Genomic DNA, 14,975 nt, shown 5'->3' with positions numbered 1-14,975 from the left:
AAGGGAGAATGCATGTGTATGTATGTAAGTTGTACATCAATGAAGAAAGTCCTGTGTCTTGTGCATGGCAGAGCTATCAGTTGTAAACGGAAATTCCTACAGCTTATGTATCGCATACTATCTATTGACAAATTGTCAATTTTCTAAAACAAATATTCCATTATATCTTGCGTGCGGAATGTACTTCAAATTATAAATTCTAACAATGCTCCAACATACTGGGGAGTTTTTTCTCAGAGATTTCTCATTATGAAAGAAGCAATGTTAAGATTTTTTTTTTTTGCAATTTTCTTGAGAATTTTATCTTTTTTTTTTTTATTAGGAAAAATAAATTCAAACTTTAATGATATTGACAGTCACCTGTTAGTATATTCAAACTGAAGAAAAATGTATTCTAATCATAATTTATAATCCAAGAAGTAAAATAATTTGTGGAAAAAATACATTCAGGCCAAAATTCTTTTTGTCTTTTCAGATAATGAATTTATATGATTTATGACTATGCAAAACACATATTTCATAAGAATTTTTTAAAACTTCCACATTAACTGTTAACATGAAAACTTCATTGGGGATGATAAATATAATATACTTTTGGAAATAATGAAAGCAATGTTCCAAATTATTTTAAATATGATCTGCCAACCACTGACACAGATTTTCTTTGATGTATTTGACAGGCATCGCCCCCCGGCCAGCCCCCGTCCCCACCCCGCGAGTGCGAGTCACTGGTGGAGGTCAAGCGCGAACTACATTATGCTGACCTTGACATTGCTAGTCGACCTCCTGGTGTGCCAGCTCCTCGACTCAGCAAACACACACCGACTGAATATGCCACCGTCAAATTTGTTTAGTATCTGTACGGATAGTGTGAGTTGTACGTGAGGAATGTATGTTTGTTTGGTGTAGAAGTTAAAATGTAAGTTTGAGGAAGTATGTGTGGGATTTCTCATCAGAAGGAATAAGATCAACATTTATTTAAAGTTTTGCCTAGTTATGATTGTTTAACTGTTGTGAGTGGCTATGGTGTGTAATTACACATTTTTTGTGTGCAATATATTTTGCGTTTCTATGTGTTAAGTTTCATTTCTTTACGGTCTTCATCGATTGATTAATTTGTTAAGGTGCTTCTTAGAGGTCTAAACATCATGACATCATGTGTACATGTCAGTTCATTGATTTAAAAGTTTTAAGGTGAGACTACCTCAGTGGAATTTCATTTAATACACAACAGAGATACATTTATAGAAAGAGAAAAGTTACTTATATGATTATACATATGTTAATTAAAAACAAAATGAAAATTTTTACAGTAATCCAGCAATTTTAGAAATGTCAATTTGTGAAATAATTTTGGTATTACGTTATCTTCAGATATATCAAAGTGAAAGAAATAGGGTAATGGATTTATTTTTGTGTAGATGTTACAACACTGTCTGTAGAATGGTATATATCTACGTATTATCCGCCTGTTTTTGGGGTACAATATGCCATATTTCACCTGAGAATGAAGATGAGTGACATTAAAGTCAATAAAAAAGTTGTTTACTGCAGTGATTTGTCTACAGTCTGATAATTCACTGTAAAACGATATTCCAGTTATTGGGAGACCAACCTTTGTATGCCCAGTATTCTCCCAGTATTCCATCAGGAATACCAGTGTTTGTGTACCTGATCTGGTTTCTGTTGTTGTTTGGCAGATCATTCCGTCACAATACCAAGTCATTGTATAATGGTATTCCGAACACCATTGTTCTCTAAATTTCTACACTGTAGTTTTAAATTTTTAGAAAATGTCAATAGCTTCTTGTATAAGTACATGGTGCCCTTATACAGTTGAATATCATAAATGTCTGCATTTGTCTATTTTTGTACATTTTTTTAATTCAAAGTTAGATATTACACCTTAAAATATCTAAAGATGCTGATTGTTATTTGTTCTAAATGTCTTCTGTAACGATGACCTGGGTATACTGGGGTAGATGTCTAAACAGTGTACATATAAAGGTGTTGGTTATGTGGGGACTAGGGTTGTTGCTAGGCCAGTGAACTGTTGTTATGATGTCATAGAATATTAAGGAGGTAGTTAGGACTGTACATTTGATGCACACAGTATTGTTATGCTTAATGGCTATTAATGGTTTTCTAGAATTTATGCAAGTATACAACTGACATGAAAGTCGAAAAAATAATAATTTAACACAAATCTTGTATCGTAGCCACTTTGTTACGCCACATTATTTCCTATGACAGAGAGCCTTGCAATGTATTAGAGAATGTCTGGCTATACATACAATTCATTTGTGTATGGTAGCCATTTTGTTACATAACATTATTTACCATGACATACACACTCTGAGAGTTACAATGTTATAAAGTCTATACACATTCCTTTGTATAATATTCCAAGACATCAGAGTTTTGTTGGAACAAAATTAGGACATCTCAATATCATATGTATTATCTATTGTTTAACATCCATTGTTTAACATTCATTGTTTAACAATGAAACATTCATTGTTTAACATTCATTGTTTAGTGTGAGGTACCACTTTTAGTTCCTATGCTTTAGTTGTTTAAGTTTTGAATTTTGATTTTTTTTGGTAAAATGAAGAGATGATACCAAACCTATGTTAAACCAACTGTGTGGTATGTGATGTCTGACATTAATACAATATGATACTGTAAAGCAGGATATCAGTTTTCTTACACATTTTACTTCATTGTTACAACCTTTGTACATATTTTATATGGATCTGTATTATGAAGAAAACCAGTTTAAACATTCATACTCAATCCCCAAACCATAATACTGACAATGTCAAACATAGACATTTATTTTTTCGACAGTTATTGATATAAGATGTATTGTCTGAATCAAGATATCGTCTCAATGTCATTTTCAGATTGAAATTAAAAAAAAAAAACATACCTCTGGTATCTGAAATTCCAAAATTAAAATTAAAAAAGAAAACAATTCACACATTTTTGGAGGCAAATAACAAAAATTTGTTTTCACAGGGGGAGAGAAAAAAGTTGTAGTATTTTTTATGTTGATTGGTGCGATTAAAGCCTTTTTATTGTGGTGCTTGTTATAACAATTAGGCTAAATATGGGCTAGAAGTTATAAATACACTTTCATGATATGTATCAATATTCAGAAAATGTGTTATTTTCAATTTCTTGATATTTGTTTCTTTAACTGTATGACAACTATGATAAGCTGGCCAAAAGTGATAAGATATTTGTTTTTAAGGTGCTCTAAGCAGATCTTCCTAATAACCTCTTTGTTTAACACATATATCTAATTATTTGACCTTGAAGGTAAATCATGGTCTCTGTGACCTTGATAAAGTGCCATATCAATGTGTGCTGGTCTGTGTGTAAGGCGTAGTAAGATTGGAGTAGTATATGTATATAACATGTATTTGGATGTTATTCTTATAGGGCAATAGATAGTATGTACATTAAGTATGGTGATGTGTTAATATAGGCCATGGAAGATGCCACTAGGTGTTAAGTCATTGATAAGACATATGTCGGTAGATAGAATTATTTCAATATCTTTTGTATTACAAAGATTATATAGGAGAGTGATTGTGATGATTGGCTAAACAGTGCTTCATCAAAAATTGCCCTATGGAAGATTACAATAGGTGTGAAGATATATATAATATAATATAAAATGAAAAAGGAAAACATTATTTTTTTACTTTCTGGCCTTAACTGAGGTATTCATTAAAAAATCCTGACAGATAGAAGATTACTACAGTTCTAGTTCAGTTTCTGTTGATTAACCAGGATGTATGTGTAGGGATGGGGATTGGGGTGGGGTCAGGTTGGGATGTAGTGATTAGTAGACCAAGCAATCATGTATATAATTATATAAAGTATTTTACCACTACATATAACATCAAATGTTAATCCATCATTGTCTCATTCTCAGTTTCCTTAGTTTGTTATTTTCCCCAATTTAAATAGCAGGGAATATATGAACATTGTCCCACCACCCAAACCAAACCAGCCAAGCTGTATAAGTGACATCGTTTGACTTACCATAGAATGGTGGACTATGTAGTGATTCTGTAGTAGAAATGATTGACTGGTTTGGTTTCCTAAATCCATGTGATAATTCTATTATAGTTATTTGTATCACTCATGACGTTGGAAAGAGAGAATTGTGTAAAAGAGGAGCATAAAGATTGTTTGACACAATTTTTGACAAAAGATGTGATTATTGAAAGGTGCCTTCTTATATGGTGCAAATTTAAAAAAAATGAAAATTTGAATGGCCTATATTATTACTTGTATATAAACAGTAATCATAGGGAATTATACAGAGATTTTAACATTAAGTATTGTAGCATGTTCAGTACTCGGTATTCTTGCCATAGTATCAAAATAATTCAGAGAAGAAATTTTTTTTAATAAGATAACGTATTTAAGAAAGGAATCTCCAAATGGTATATGATGGCTAAATATTAACCCAGATCTCGAGATTTTGTAAAATAAGATTTATAACTGTATTCAAAAATATATATATTTATATTTACGAGGTAAGGAAGTTGTTATATCTTAATATGAATGTGTCTTCTGTATCATTGGTCTCAACACTAACTTACCAGGGTGTTGTAGTGACAAACTTGTTGGATTGCACAGTGTACATTGTATTGATTAGTCACAAAGATTTCTGATATCTGAACAATGGAAGTTGCTTGCAAATAAGCCGGCTCGGAGAGGTTTTTGTAAATTTTTATCTTTTTTCACTTGGAGAGGTGGCTTATTTGCACAAAATATTTCTGCTAGAATGAATATACTGGCAGTTAAGTTTAAAATACACTGTTACATCAGAATTGTTAAGTACATGTACAATGTATGTTACGCATGTTTTTAAAGTTGTTATATCGATCGGACTTGTTACAATTTTCGTATTTTTTTATCAGTTTATGAATTTATCAATATGTTGTCATTCCATACTAATCTAATGATAGAGTAGTGTGTATTTCAGATAGGCTTAATCAAAACACAGCAATTATCAATCTTAATTAATAGATGAGCATTTATTTTGTTAAGAATTTTTGTGCCATTTCTACCATTTCTACTGATGAATAGCTATAGGTGTCTTAAATATGAGAAACGAATGCAATCTTGTAATATTTTTCCTTTTTTTTTCCTGCACATTTCTGTAAAATATTGTGTTATTGTGAACAAATTCAACACCACAGCCTGTATTGTTGCACATGATATTTTTTGTGTTATGCTAACAAAGATTTTTTACAAGGAGCTAGAGATAAACTAGTGCTACATCGAAATGTTTGATAGATGTTGACCCTCACTATCGAAATGTTTGATAGATTTTGACCCTTACTTGTAGAGAAACATTTTATCTATTTAACAGGAAACAGAAATTAGTTGTATTTACACAAGGTGTACATGTTTTAAAATGACCAATATATTTACAGTGACTGACATTTTGTCTTAACACCTTATATTTTTGTGATCAATCTCAGTATCGTGACACTGCTAATACACTCATTATTTTAATTTTTTAAATCTATTTCATCAAACACCATTTCCATATTAATCTGGATATATTAAACCAACATGTATAATTCTGTAGTTATCGCACCTAACAGTCACATGTTCATCATATCAAATTTAACTGAAAATTATTTATATTAGACAGGAAGGATTAAATCCAGATCCCAGGTACTCAAAACTTAATTAATGGACGTCATAATATTTGTTTTATGAAAATCAAATAATGAATAATAATCAGGTATGTTTATTGGTTAATTCTCTGTGTGAGTATTGGTTAGATTGAATGAGACTGGGCTGGATTTGTAAAGACTGATATTATTAATGGTACCTACCTAAAACTACCTACCTGGTAAACTATATATACCTACCTGGTAAACTACCTACCTGGTAAACTACCTACCTGGTAAACTACCTACCTGGTAGACTATACCTACCTGGTAATCTATATACCTACCTGGTAAACTATATACCTACCTGGTAAACTATATACCTACCTGGTAAACTATACCTACCTGGTAATCTACCTACCTGGTAAACTATATACCTACCTGGTAAACTACCTACCTGGTAAACTATATACACGTACCTACCTGGTAAATAACCTACCTGGTAAATTTTATACCTACCTGGTAAACTACCTACCTGGTAAACTATATACACGTACCTACCTGGTAAATTACCTACCTGGTAAATTTTATACCTACCTGGTAAACTACCTACCTGGTAAACTACCTACCTGGTAAACTATATACCTACCTGGTAATCTATATACCTGGTAAATTACCTACCTGGTAAATTTTATACCTACCTGGTAAATTACCTACCTGGTAAACTACCTACCTTGTAAACTACCTACCTGGTAAACTATATACATACCTGGTAAACTACCTACCTTGTAAACTACCTACCTGGTAAACTATATACCTACCTGGTAAACTACCTACCTGGTAAACTACCTACCTGGTAATCTACCTACCTGGTAAACTACCTACCTGGTAAACTATATACCTACCTGGTAAACTATATACCTACCTGGTAATCTACCTACCTGGTAAACTACCTACCTGGTAAACTATATACCTACCTGGTAAACTACCTACCTGGTAAACTACCTACCTGGTAAACTACCTACCTGGTAAACTATATACCTACCTGGTAAACTATATACCTACCTGGTAATCTACCTACCTGGTAACTACCTACCTGGTAAACTACCTACCTGGTAAACTACCTACCTGGTAAACTACCTACCTGGTAACGTTCCTTTGATTGGTTAGGTATATTAGGGTGTGTATCTGCTTTGTTGTGATCAGAATGATTAAGACTTGTCTTGCAAATATGATATTGACACCTTCATATAATCCTTCTTCTGTTATACCCAAAGTAGTAAAATATTTGTTACATTTCTGCTTAACACCAATTTGTCATTCCATTATAAAAAATCTGTCCTTTTGGAAATTTTATAAAACTTGGTGTTTGTGAAATCTTTCCTGTCTTTTGGGAATTTTATGGAAAAAATCAAGTAAATATTGTACAGGTACATCTTTTTTAGTAAAACAGTCTTTATAAACTCAATAGAACTTAAACACTTATTCCACTTTTCTTTTATTCTCTGCCTGAAATAGACTATCAAGAAGGGTAAATCCAGTCTCTAACTAAAATATAAATGGTTGTTTTATTCCCGACTAACAGTTCCTATACCAAGTATGGATATTGGTGTTAATACTATAAGGACATAGAGATCCTAAGATCTCATCACCAGCAATCATTGTTATGGAGAATATACAATAAATTATTTTGTAAACAAAAATAGTGTTGTTTTTCATGTACTAAGATATGCGCAAGTCTCAATGTCTTTGTGTGTAATGATTTAAGTGGTCCCTGTCCAATCTGATGTCGGTAGATTTCTTACTCGGTTAAAATTGGGTTTTTATAATGGTGTCGGATTAAACAGTAGTGATTCGAAATGGTTTCACTTTCAGAAGCGATAATCAGAATCTCGAAATCAATCAATTATTGATTATACATGTAATCGGATTTCTAAAAGCACAGTATTGCCTTTTTATAGAAAATTTAGGTACATCTCAAGTACATTAATTACATGTCTTCGCCTTTGCAACTTTATCGTTATTTTCATTACTGAACACAAACAAAGCATTTAACGGTTGTTAATATATCGAAATCTCCTTAATAGCTTGTAAATGACCAATGAATATATCGGTAAAATATAAGATCAGCTACTTTTTGGTTTGATATCAATATCGTCCTCGATGATTTTATGGTTTTATTTATCTATATATTTAAGACTGATTTTTCGATATTTTTCGATCATCAGCCCACCACTATTAGACAAAACAACATTCGCAAGCTAATACTTGTATTCTATAACAATACTATTTGTAATTCTACTTTTTAACAATAGTGCAACTCTAAAGGACAATCTATCAAATTTCAAAGTCACTTTGATATTGAATACTGTGTTAATCTTTGTATGGATGAAGCTATCAAAATAGATAAGCATATTCGATATGAAAACAAGACCTTTGATTTACTTGGGTATGACCAATGATTTACTTGGGTACAACCTCTGATTTACTTGGGTACAACCTCTGATTTACTTGGTTACGACCACTGATTTACTAGGTTACGACCTCTGGTTTACTTGGGTACAACCTCTGATTTACTTGGGTACAACCTCTGATTTACTTGGTTACGACCTCTGGTTTACTTAATTACGACCTCTGATTTACTAGGTTACGACCTCTGATTTACAAGGTTACGACCTCTGATTTACTTGGGTACGTCCTCTGGTTTACTTGGGTACAACCTCTGGTTTACTTAATTACGACCTCTGATTTACTTGGGTACGTCCTCTGGTTTACTAGGTTACGACCTCTGATTTACTTTGTTACGACCACTGATTTACTTTGTTACGACCACTGATTTACTAGGTTACGACCTCTTGATTTACTTGGGTACAACCTCTGATTTACTTAATTACGACCACTGATTTACTTGGTTACGACCACTGATTTACCTGGGTCCCGACCTCTGATTTGCCTGTGTCCGACCTCTGATTTACTTTGGTTACGACCACTGATTTACGTTGGACTGACCTCTTTATTTACTTGGTTACGACCACTGATTTACTTTGGACCGACCTCTTGATTTACTTGGGTCCGACCTCTGATTTACTTTGTTACGACCACTGATTTACCTGGGTCCGACCTCTGATTTACCTGGGTTTGACCTCTGATTTACTGGGGTCCGAACTCTGATTTACTTCGGACCAACCTCTGGTTTACTTTGGACCGACCTCTTGATTTACCTGGGTCCGATCTCTGATTTAATTGGTTACGACCACTGATTTACTTCGGACCAACCTCTTTATTTACTTTGGTCTGAGGACTGCAACTAGACATCAGCTGCACATGCACCACCATTCAGAAGGAAGGCAGTGATTGGTTGTTTATATAATCACATTAGAAGAAATAGTCTGTTTATATAGTAAACAGTTGATCAGACTCATCCTAATAGTATAAGGATAAGGGAGGTAACTGTTACTGACCTATAAGAACCGACATCTTAATCACGGGTGATAGATGACCTCAGGGCCTGGTATACGAGGTTATCCTCTCCATCCAGTCTATAGACAGGCCTATAAACAAGAACAATATTATAAAAGTGTTTTTTTTTTGTTCTCTCTGAAATAAATTGATGGAAACCATGGTTTTCCTCTAGCAGATATCACAATTTAAGACCTTTAATATAACATCATTATATTGTTAATCATTTCTATTGATTATTTGTCCTTACAGAAACATGGACATGACAACAATGCTATGGATGAGCCTCGGGAGGAGAAGAGACAGCGAAGGAGGCATCGTGACCATCGTGATCGTGACGACTACGATGATGGACGAGGCCATGCCAACAAGGTGTATGATAACTATAGTGACCAGGATGGTGACATCGGAGGCTCTGTAGACGGTGGACATCCTGTTGGAATCGGATCGGCGGTGTAGGGCAGAAACAAATTATGTTTATCCTTCCAACAAATCTTTACTCGGCTGTATAGCCATAAGGAAGTCTGAATAACGTTGATTGACGAAAATGATTACAGTCAATTTGAAGGAGCGTATTGAGTTATACATATAACAGAACTGGTTGTGTTCAGTAATATCGTGACTAGGAGACAAAGCTGTGCTGGAGAGATCTCTTAACAGTACATTAGGATCAGGATATAAAAGCTGTGGGCATTTATTGCCAGTTATCATCGGCTGAAAATTTTACAAAAATCATTAGGAAGGAGATATTAAACTCTTTGCCACAAAGATGTTGAAGGAATTGAAATTGATTGAAGGGAAGGGTTAAAATCTGTCAACTTCATTTCATGTGAAAGGAAGAACAGGGAAAAAAAGAAAATGGAAGATTGATCAGATATATAACACGTACAGCACAGGGTCAGCAGCCTCGTCTACTGGAAGTTACCTCCCTTCGTGGAAAAAATAGGACTTCAAATTATGGCAATTATTAGTTAAATTACTGTTAGTTCTTTTTAGTTGTGTAAAAACAGCAGCAGTTTCTGTTATCTTTACTAATATGTAGACATAAGAAGTACATGTCTTAATATGGAGGAATATAACTGATTTGAGAGGCAGGTTATTATATATTTGTAAACATAAGTAGATCATATAGTGGGGTAAGGATTTAAAGTTGTAAAAAATATTTACTGAGAAAAATATAAGCTATATTAATTATCTCATACCCTTGTAGATGGATGTAAAGAATTTTGATGAAGTTGTGCTCTGTTTTCATGCTCTGTAACACTTCATGGGCTGGAGATTTACATGAATTAAAAAACACGTATTAGAAAAGGATGGCCCCTTAACTTTGGAAATTCTAGTAAAATCGGTTAGGGTTGAAGGAGACATGAAAATAAAATTGAAAATTCAATTTAAAAAAAATGAATATTGAGAAAACTATACTGTAATTTTGTGTTGAAATTAATATGCTATAATATTTTTAGAAATTATTTTAATAAGAATAATATAAACTATCTCGAAGCTACAAATATTTGTCATTCTTTGTGTGCATTCCAACCATTTTAACATTTTATATGTTTTTCTTTATCACATAACTAAAATCAACAGAATATTTTTTTACGTTTCAAAGTATTTTGTTATGTGATTGTATTTTTGTTTATTTTTACTGTGGCTCTACGGAATCAGATTCCAATACTTGTGCATGTTATCCATAATGAATGTTGATTGTATTGTGGAATTCGTCTATATGGAGTTAATTGTTATGTATATCGTATTAGAATCAAATTAGAAACATAACATTCCTGTGTGTTTGTTTTTTAGAGTTAAAAATAAAACAACATTTTAAATTTTAATTTTAAATGGAAGGTTGAATATATTTGATTTATGAAATTTTAGGTTTAATTACTATGTATACACATTTAATGACAGATAATATACTAAACTATATACTAAATTGTAAATACATGTATATCGTGTACAGCAATTATATGAGGGTGATGAAAAATTGTTATTCATGTGAGAATCACGAGGGATTTAAAAAAGAAATATTTTGTTTTGAGTTTGGATTATTATTGTATTCAGATCAAAACATTTATTATTTTTTGAGAGATGATTGTGATAAGTAATACTGTATGTATTATAGGAGAAGTGAGGGATGGAATATGATAGTCACATAGTGTTGTTAAAAGTTACTCACAGTTGAATAGATGTAGATTTAAATACCAATTACAGTTTAGGAAATTTCATATGAGCTAGATTTACAGGAACATCCCATATTTCAGAGGTACCATTGGTATCTAAATGACATTGGGTATAATTTTGTTTTATGAATGCTATAATTCATTGATATACAGCAAAAGGCAATACATTTTTTACTCAACAAGCCTCATTTTTGGTCATTTTTTTTTCAATAATCATTAATTGATACTTCATGTCATAGTTAGAAAAAATCGGTTCAAAGAGGATTTGTATTGACTTGTTAAGAAGCCTAGACAATACCAGTTACCATGGTAACTCATTTGAAATATTGTTGATGTGCCCTAGTGTATGTTTGTTAAATAATTTTGTTGTATTCTGATTTGTAATCTCAACATATTCAAAGTGCCATCAAATTCATTATATAATTATAGTGTACATACATTTAGATGAAGTACAGAATGATACCATGATATAACGTTACACTAATAATGGAAATGTCTCCAGATAGCAACAGTTTTATTTCTAATCATTATTAAGTATTAACAAATCTCTGCCTTGTCTGGCCATCTATTTTCTATATTCTATCTTAGTTCTATTTTCTGATACTGATTTCTTCAATCCATTCCATTTTATGTTTCAAATTAACATAAATGTTAAATCTTCATTTTCTCACAAAGTGCTGTTGATACATTGTAGTGTTTTTTGTCTGTATAGAAAGTCCTCTTTAGTGAAGAGTTTTAATATATTAAAGCAAGACCACTTTACGTACAATTGAAACATACGTATGACCAAGTCCTGGGAACTCCCAACCCTCACTCCATTCCTGTTAGTATGGACCGGTCCCAGGAACGTGCAAGTCAAAAAAAACACCATCTGTAATTTTGGGACTTGCCAGATGAAATATTCTTTTAAGCCTATACGTGATTACATGGGAAAGACAGCTTCCAGTTGTTCTTTAAGGGTATCAGTTTCTGGTTTGTAATAGAAACAAGATGAGTTAATTGTTTTGGGGGTCCTGAATAAGTAAAATCACCGATGAAAATGAATCTCCCAAGTGATAATCCAACCTTAAGAAGGACTCTTTTTTTTTCCCCAACATCAGTTTTATTTGCAATTTATTCAATGCTTTCGGAACACATGCAGTTCTAGTTATGAACTCTCTTTAAAGGAAAATATCGTTGTGTTTATTAAAAATCCGTGAGAAATTCAGATTATTCCTTGCTGTAGTTTTGCACTTCAAACATTGCTGGGTTCTTTTCTACCTCCTAAATTAAAGATTTCCCTGAATTAATAGAGTGCTAGATGAAGGTCCTGGCAAGATTATGCAAACAAACATTGTTCATTGATTGACTAACCATGTGTTACTGTTGATAACATGACATTAAAATGTAAAAATCCGTCGATTTTCTGTGATTATAACAAACATGTATTACTCTATATAATAATCATTATTTTTGTATGTAAAGTTTTACACTTGCACATATCATTCTCGTAGATGTGTATATAAATTTGTACATGGTGTATAGATGTGTGATTAAATAAGATTAATTAGATTTTTATAATTATATGTGATTATTGTGGTGTTGAAAGTGAAACTCGATTATTAGTAAGATACATGAATTGGTGCGAGAGGAATTTGTGTGAATATAGGTCTTTTGGTGCAGATATCTTAAAGGAAAACAGCGAAAGTAGATAAAATCATACATGAATGTATTAACTGGGATATTCACAATAAGCAGAAAACACAACCAGGTATATAGACAAACTGGTATTTGGATCTAAAGAACATTTCATTCAGGATTTCAGATAAAAAATACAAACAAAAGTAGATGTAAGTTTATGCATTATGATCTAGTTCTGGATTTCAGATAAATAAGGTGTAACATTCTGATTATTTTTATTTGTGGTAAACTTTAACCGAATATACGGATGTATTTAATTAAGTAAGGCATATTTAGTTCTATCATTTTTACACAGAGTAATGTTATATGTAACAATCAGAATAGGAACATGGTATGGCTATTGTTCTCCCTGTGATATTGTCTTTTTAGAGGAGGGACGGGATAATTAAATGAAGGATCCGTGATCAGATGAAACTTAATTTTCTTCCAAACAAAATTCAATACTGTAAATTATATATTTTGGTATGATCCTTAAGCCTATCATCAAATTCTAATTGAGTAGAGCAATGATGAATTGTTTATTTCAGATTTGGTGAAACTGTAACAAACAATGTCACATTTTAGCTTAGAACGAATATTCATACACTGCCTAGACTGCTTTCACGTTATCGCAGCTAATTTTAGCTAATCATTAAAGCGCGAAAATTACAAGACAAGGTCTTGAAACATAAACTAAGAAATCACTGTGATCACATCAGTATCAAAAACGGTTGAACTCGACATTTTTGAATAGAATTGTTTCTGCTGGACACCCCTATAAAAAGGAGAAATCATACGGAGAGGACGTGTGTGTGTGTTGTCTGGCAAGTGTGACGGTATGAATGATAATACTGTGTGTGTGTGAAACTTTATCAGGAGAGGGAGTCGTGTACCATTTACATGTACACTACAAATCACAATAAATCCATAATAAAACAAGGCTTTTCTTACTCAACATTTCGTGTTTCTTGTCACTTTGGGTAGCGCATGCGCCATCTTGTTCACCAGAACATTATTTGCTGATATAATTTGGACCTCGATTCTCATTGGGTTACATTCACATTCGCTCTCCGCACCCCTGGAATATGTCGGACAAAATGAAGGTATGCGACTAGCTCATTGATTAGTAATGGGAAACAACGACCAAACCAAAAGTTCATGTATTTGAAGATAACAGAGAAGCAAAGACGGTGTGGCGACCTGGAGATTCTTTGATTTACAACGAAGGACCAAATTATTTTATTTATCAACATCATGAAGTCGATTTCGCATTATTCCAAAGAACGAAAGTGAACGTAAACCTTGGAGTATCGAGGACATGCTCACTTAACATCACAGTCTCGGTTTAGCCCAGTCATTTGAACATTGCGATTTTGAGAGAGGTTATGGGTTCTGCTTGATAGGGTAAAGTGATCGTTTGTCGGACACCTCAATTCAGTATAACCGTGTGTCGGGATATGAAGGTCGCTGCTTACGAAATTGGTTTCGCCCGAGAGATTACACTTTCTTCATGTTAACATTCTGAAACACCGTCTTTTACCATATGATACATTACAAAGCGAATAAAGCACACAACCAACGATTCGATCGAAAGTCGGACGGATTCGACTTTGAGTCGGACATTTATAGTTGCTTCGATATTAAGTCGGACAGTTAAACGGAGTTAACTTCTTGTGCAACTCTTTTTGTCTATCAAAAGTCAGTTTCTTGTTCTGAACAAGTTTACATTTCAGCATAATCGCAGTACTAGTAATACAAATATAATTTACACTGGTAAGTTCCTACACTATTTACACAAAGCATTTTAAGATTGTTGCAATACAGGTATTATGTATTTTTAGAAACTCTGTTAATTTGCGACCATATTTTCACATATTAACATATATTAAAAGGCATCATTCATAGGGTTAAATGTTATGGTATATCTTTAAAAAATGTGTTTTTTATGCACTTTTGAAATATCTTCGAAAATAGGTCCACCCCTTGTCCTTCCCGGTCTCTTATCATCTGTGACAACCAGATTGGGTTC

The 14,975-nt window shown here is 32.9% G+C and overlaps 1 protein-coding gene across 7 annotated transcripts in view; it reads left to right on the top strand.

Moving 5' to 3' along the window:
* Positions 1-13,901, top strand: part of LOC117341480 (cell wall integrity and stress response component 3-like) — a 66,591-nt gene extending 52,690 nt beyond the window's left edge. For 5 of the 7 annotated variants that reach the window (XM_033903348.1, XM_033903349.1, XM_033903350.1 and 2 more), the window contains one exon: positions 9,360-13,901. In XM_033903348.1, coding sequence (XP_033759239.1) covers positions 9,360-9,566 — 207 coding nt within the window. In that variant the 3' untranslated portion in view covers positions 9,567-13,901. Of the gene's footprint in view, positions 1-680; positions 7,352-9,359 lie in introns of those variants that run through there. The other 2 variants (XM_033903352.1, XM_033903353.1) reach the window with 1 other exon arrangement.
* Positions 13,902-14,975: the final 1,074 nt, after the last annotated feature.

The sequence above is a fragment of the Pecten maximus genome, chromosome 13 (assembly GCF_902652985.1).
Source record: "Pecten maximus chromosome 13, xPecMax1.1, whole genome shotgun sequence".
In the NCBI taxonomy this organism is placed as follows: Eukaryota; Metazoa; Mollusca; class Bivalvia; order Pectinida; family Pectinidae; genus Pecten; species Pecten maximus.
This window is presented reverse-complemented; position numbering and strand designations above follow the sequence as displayed.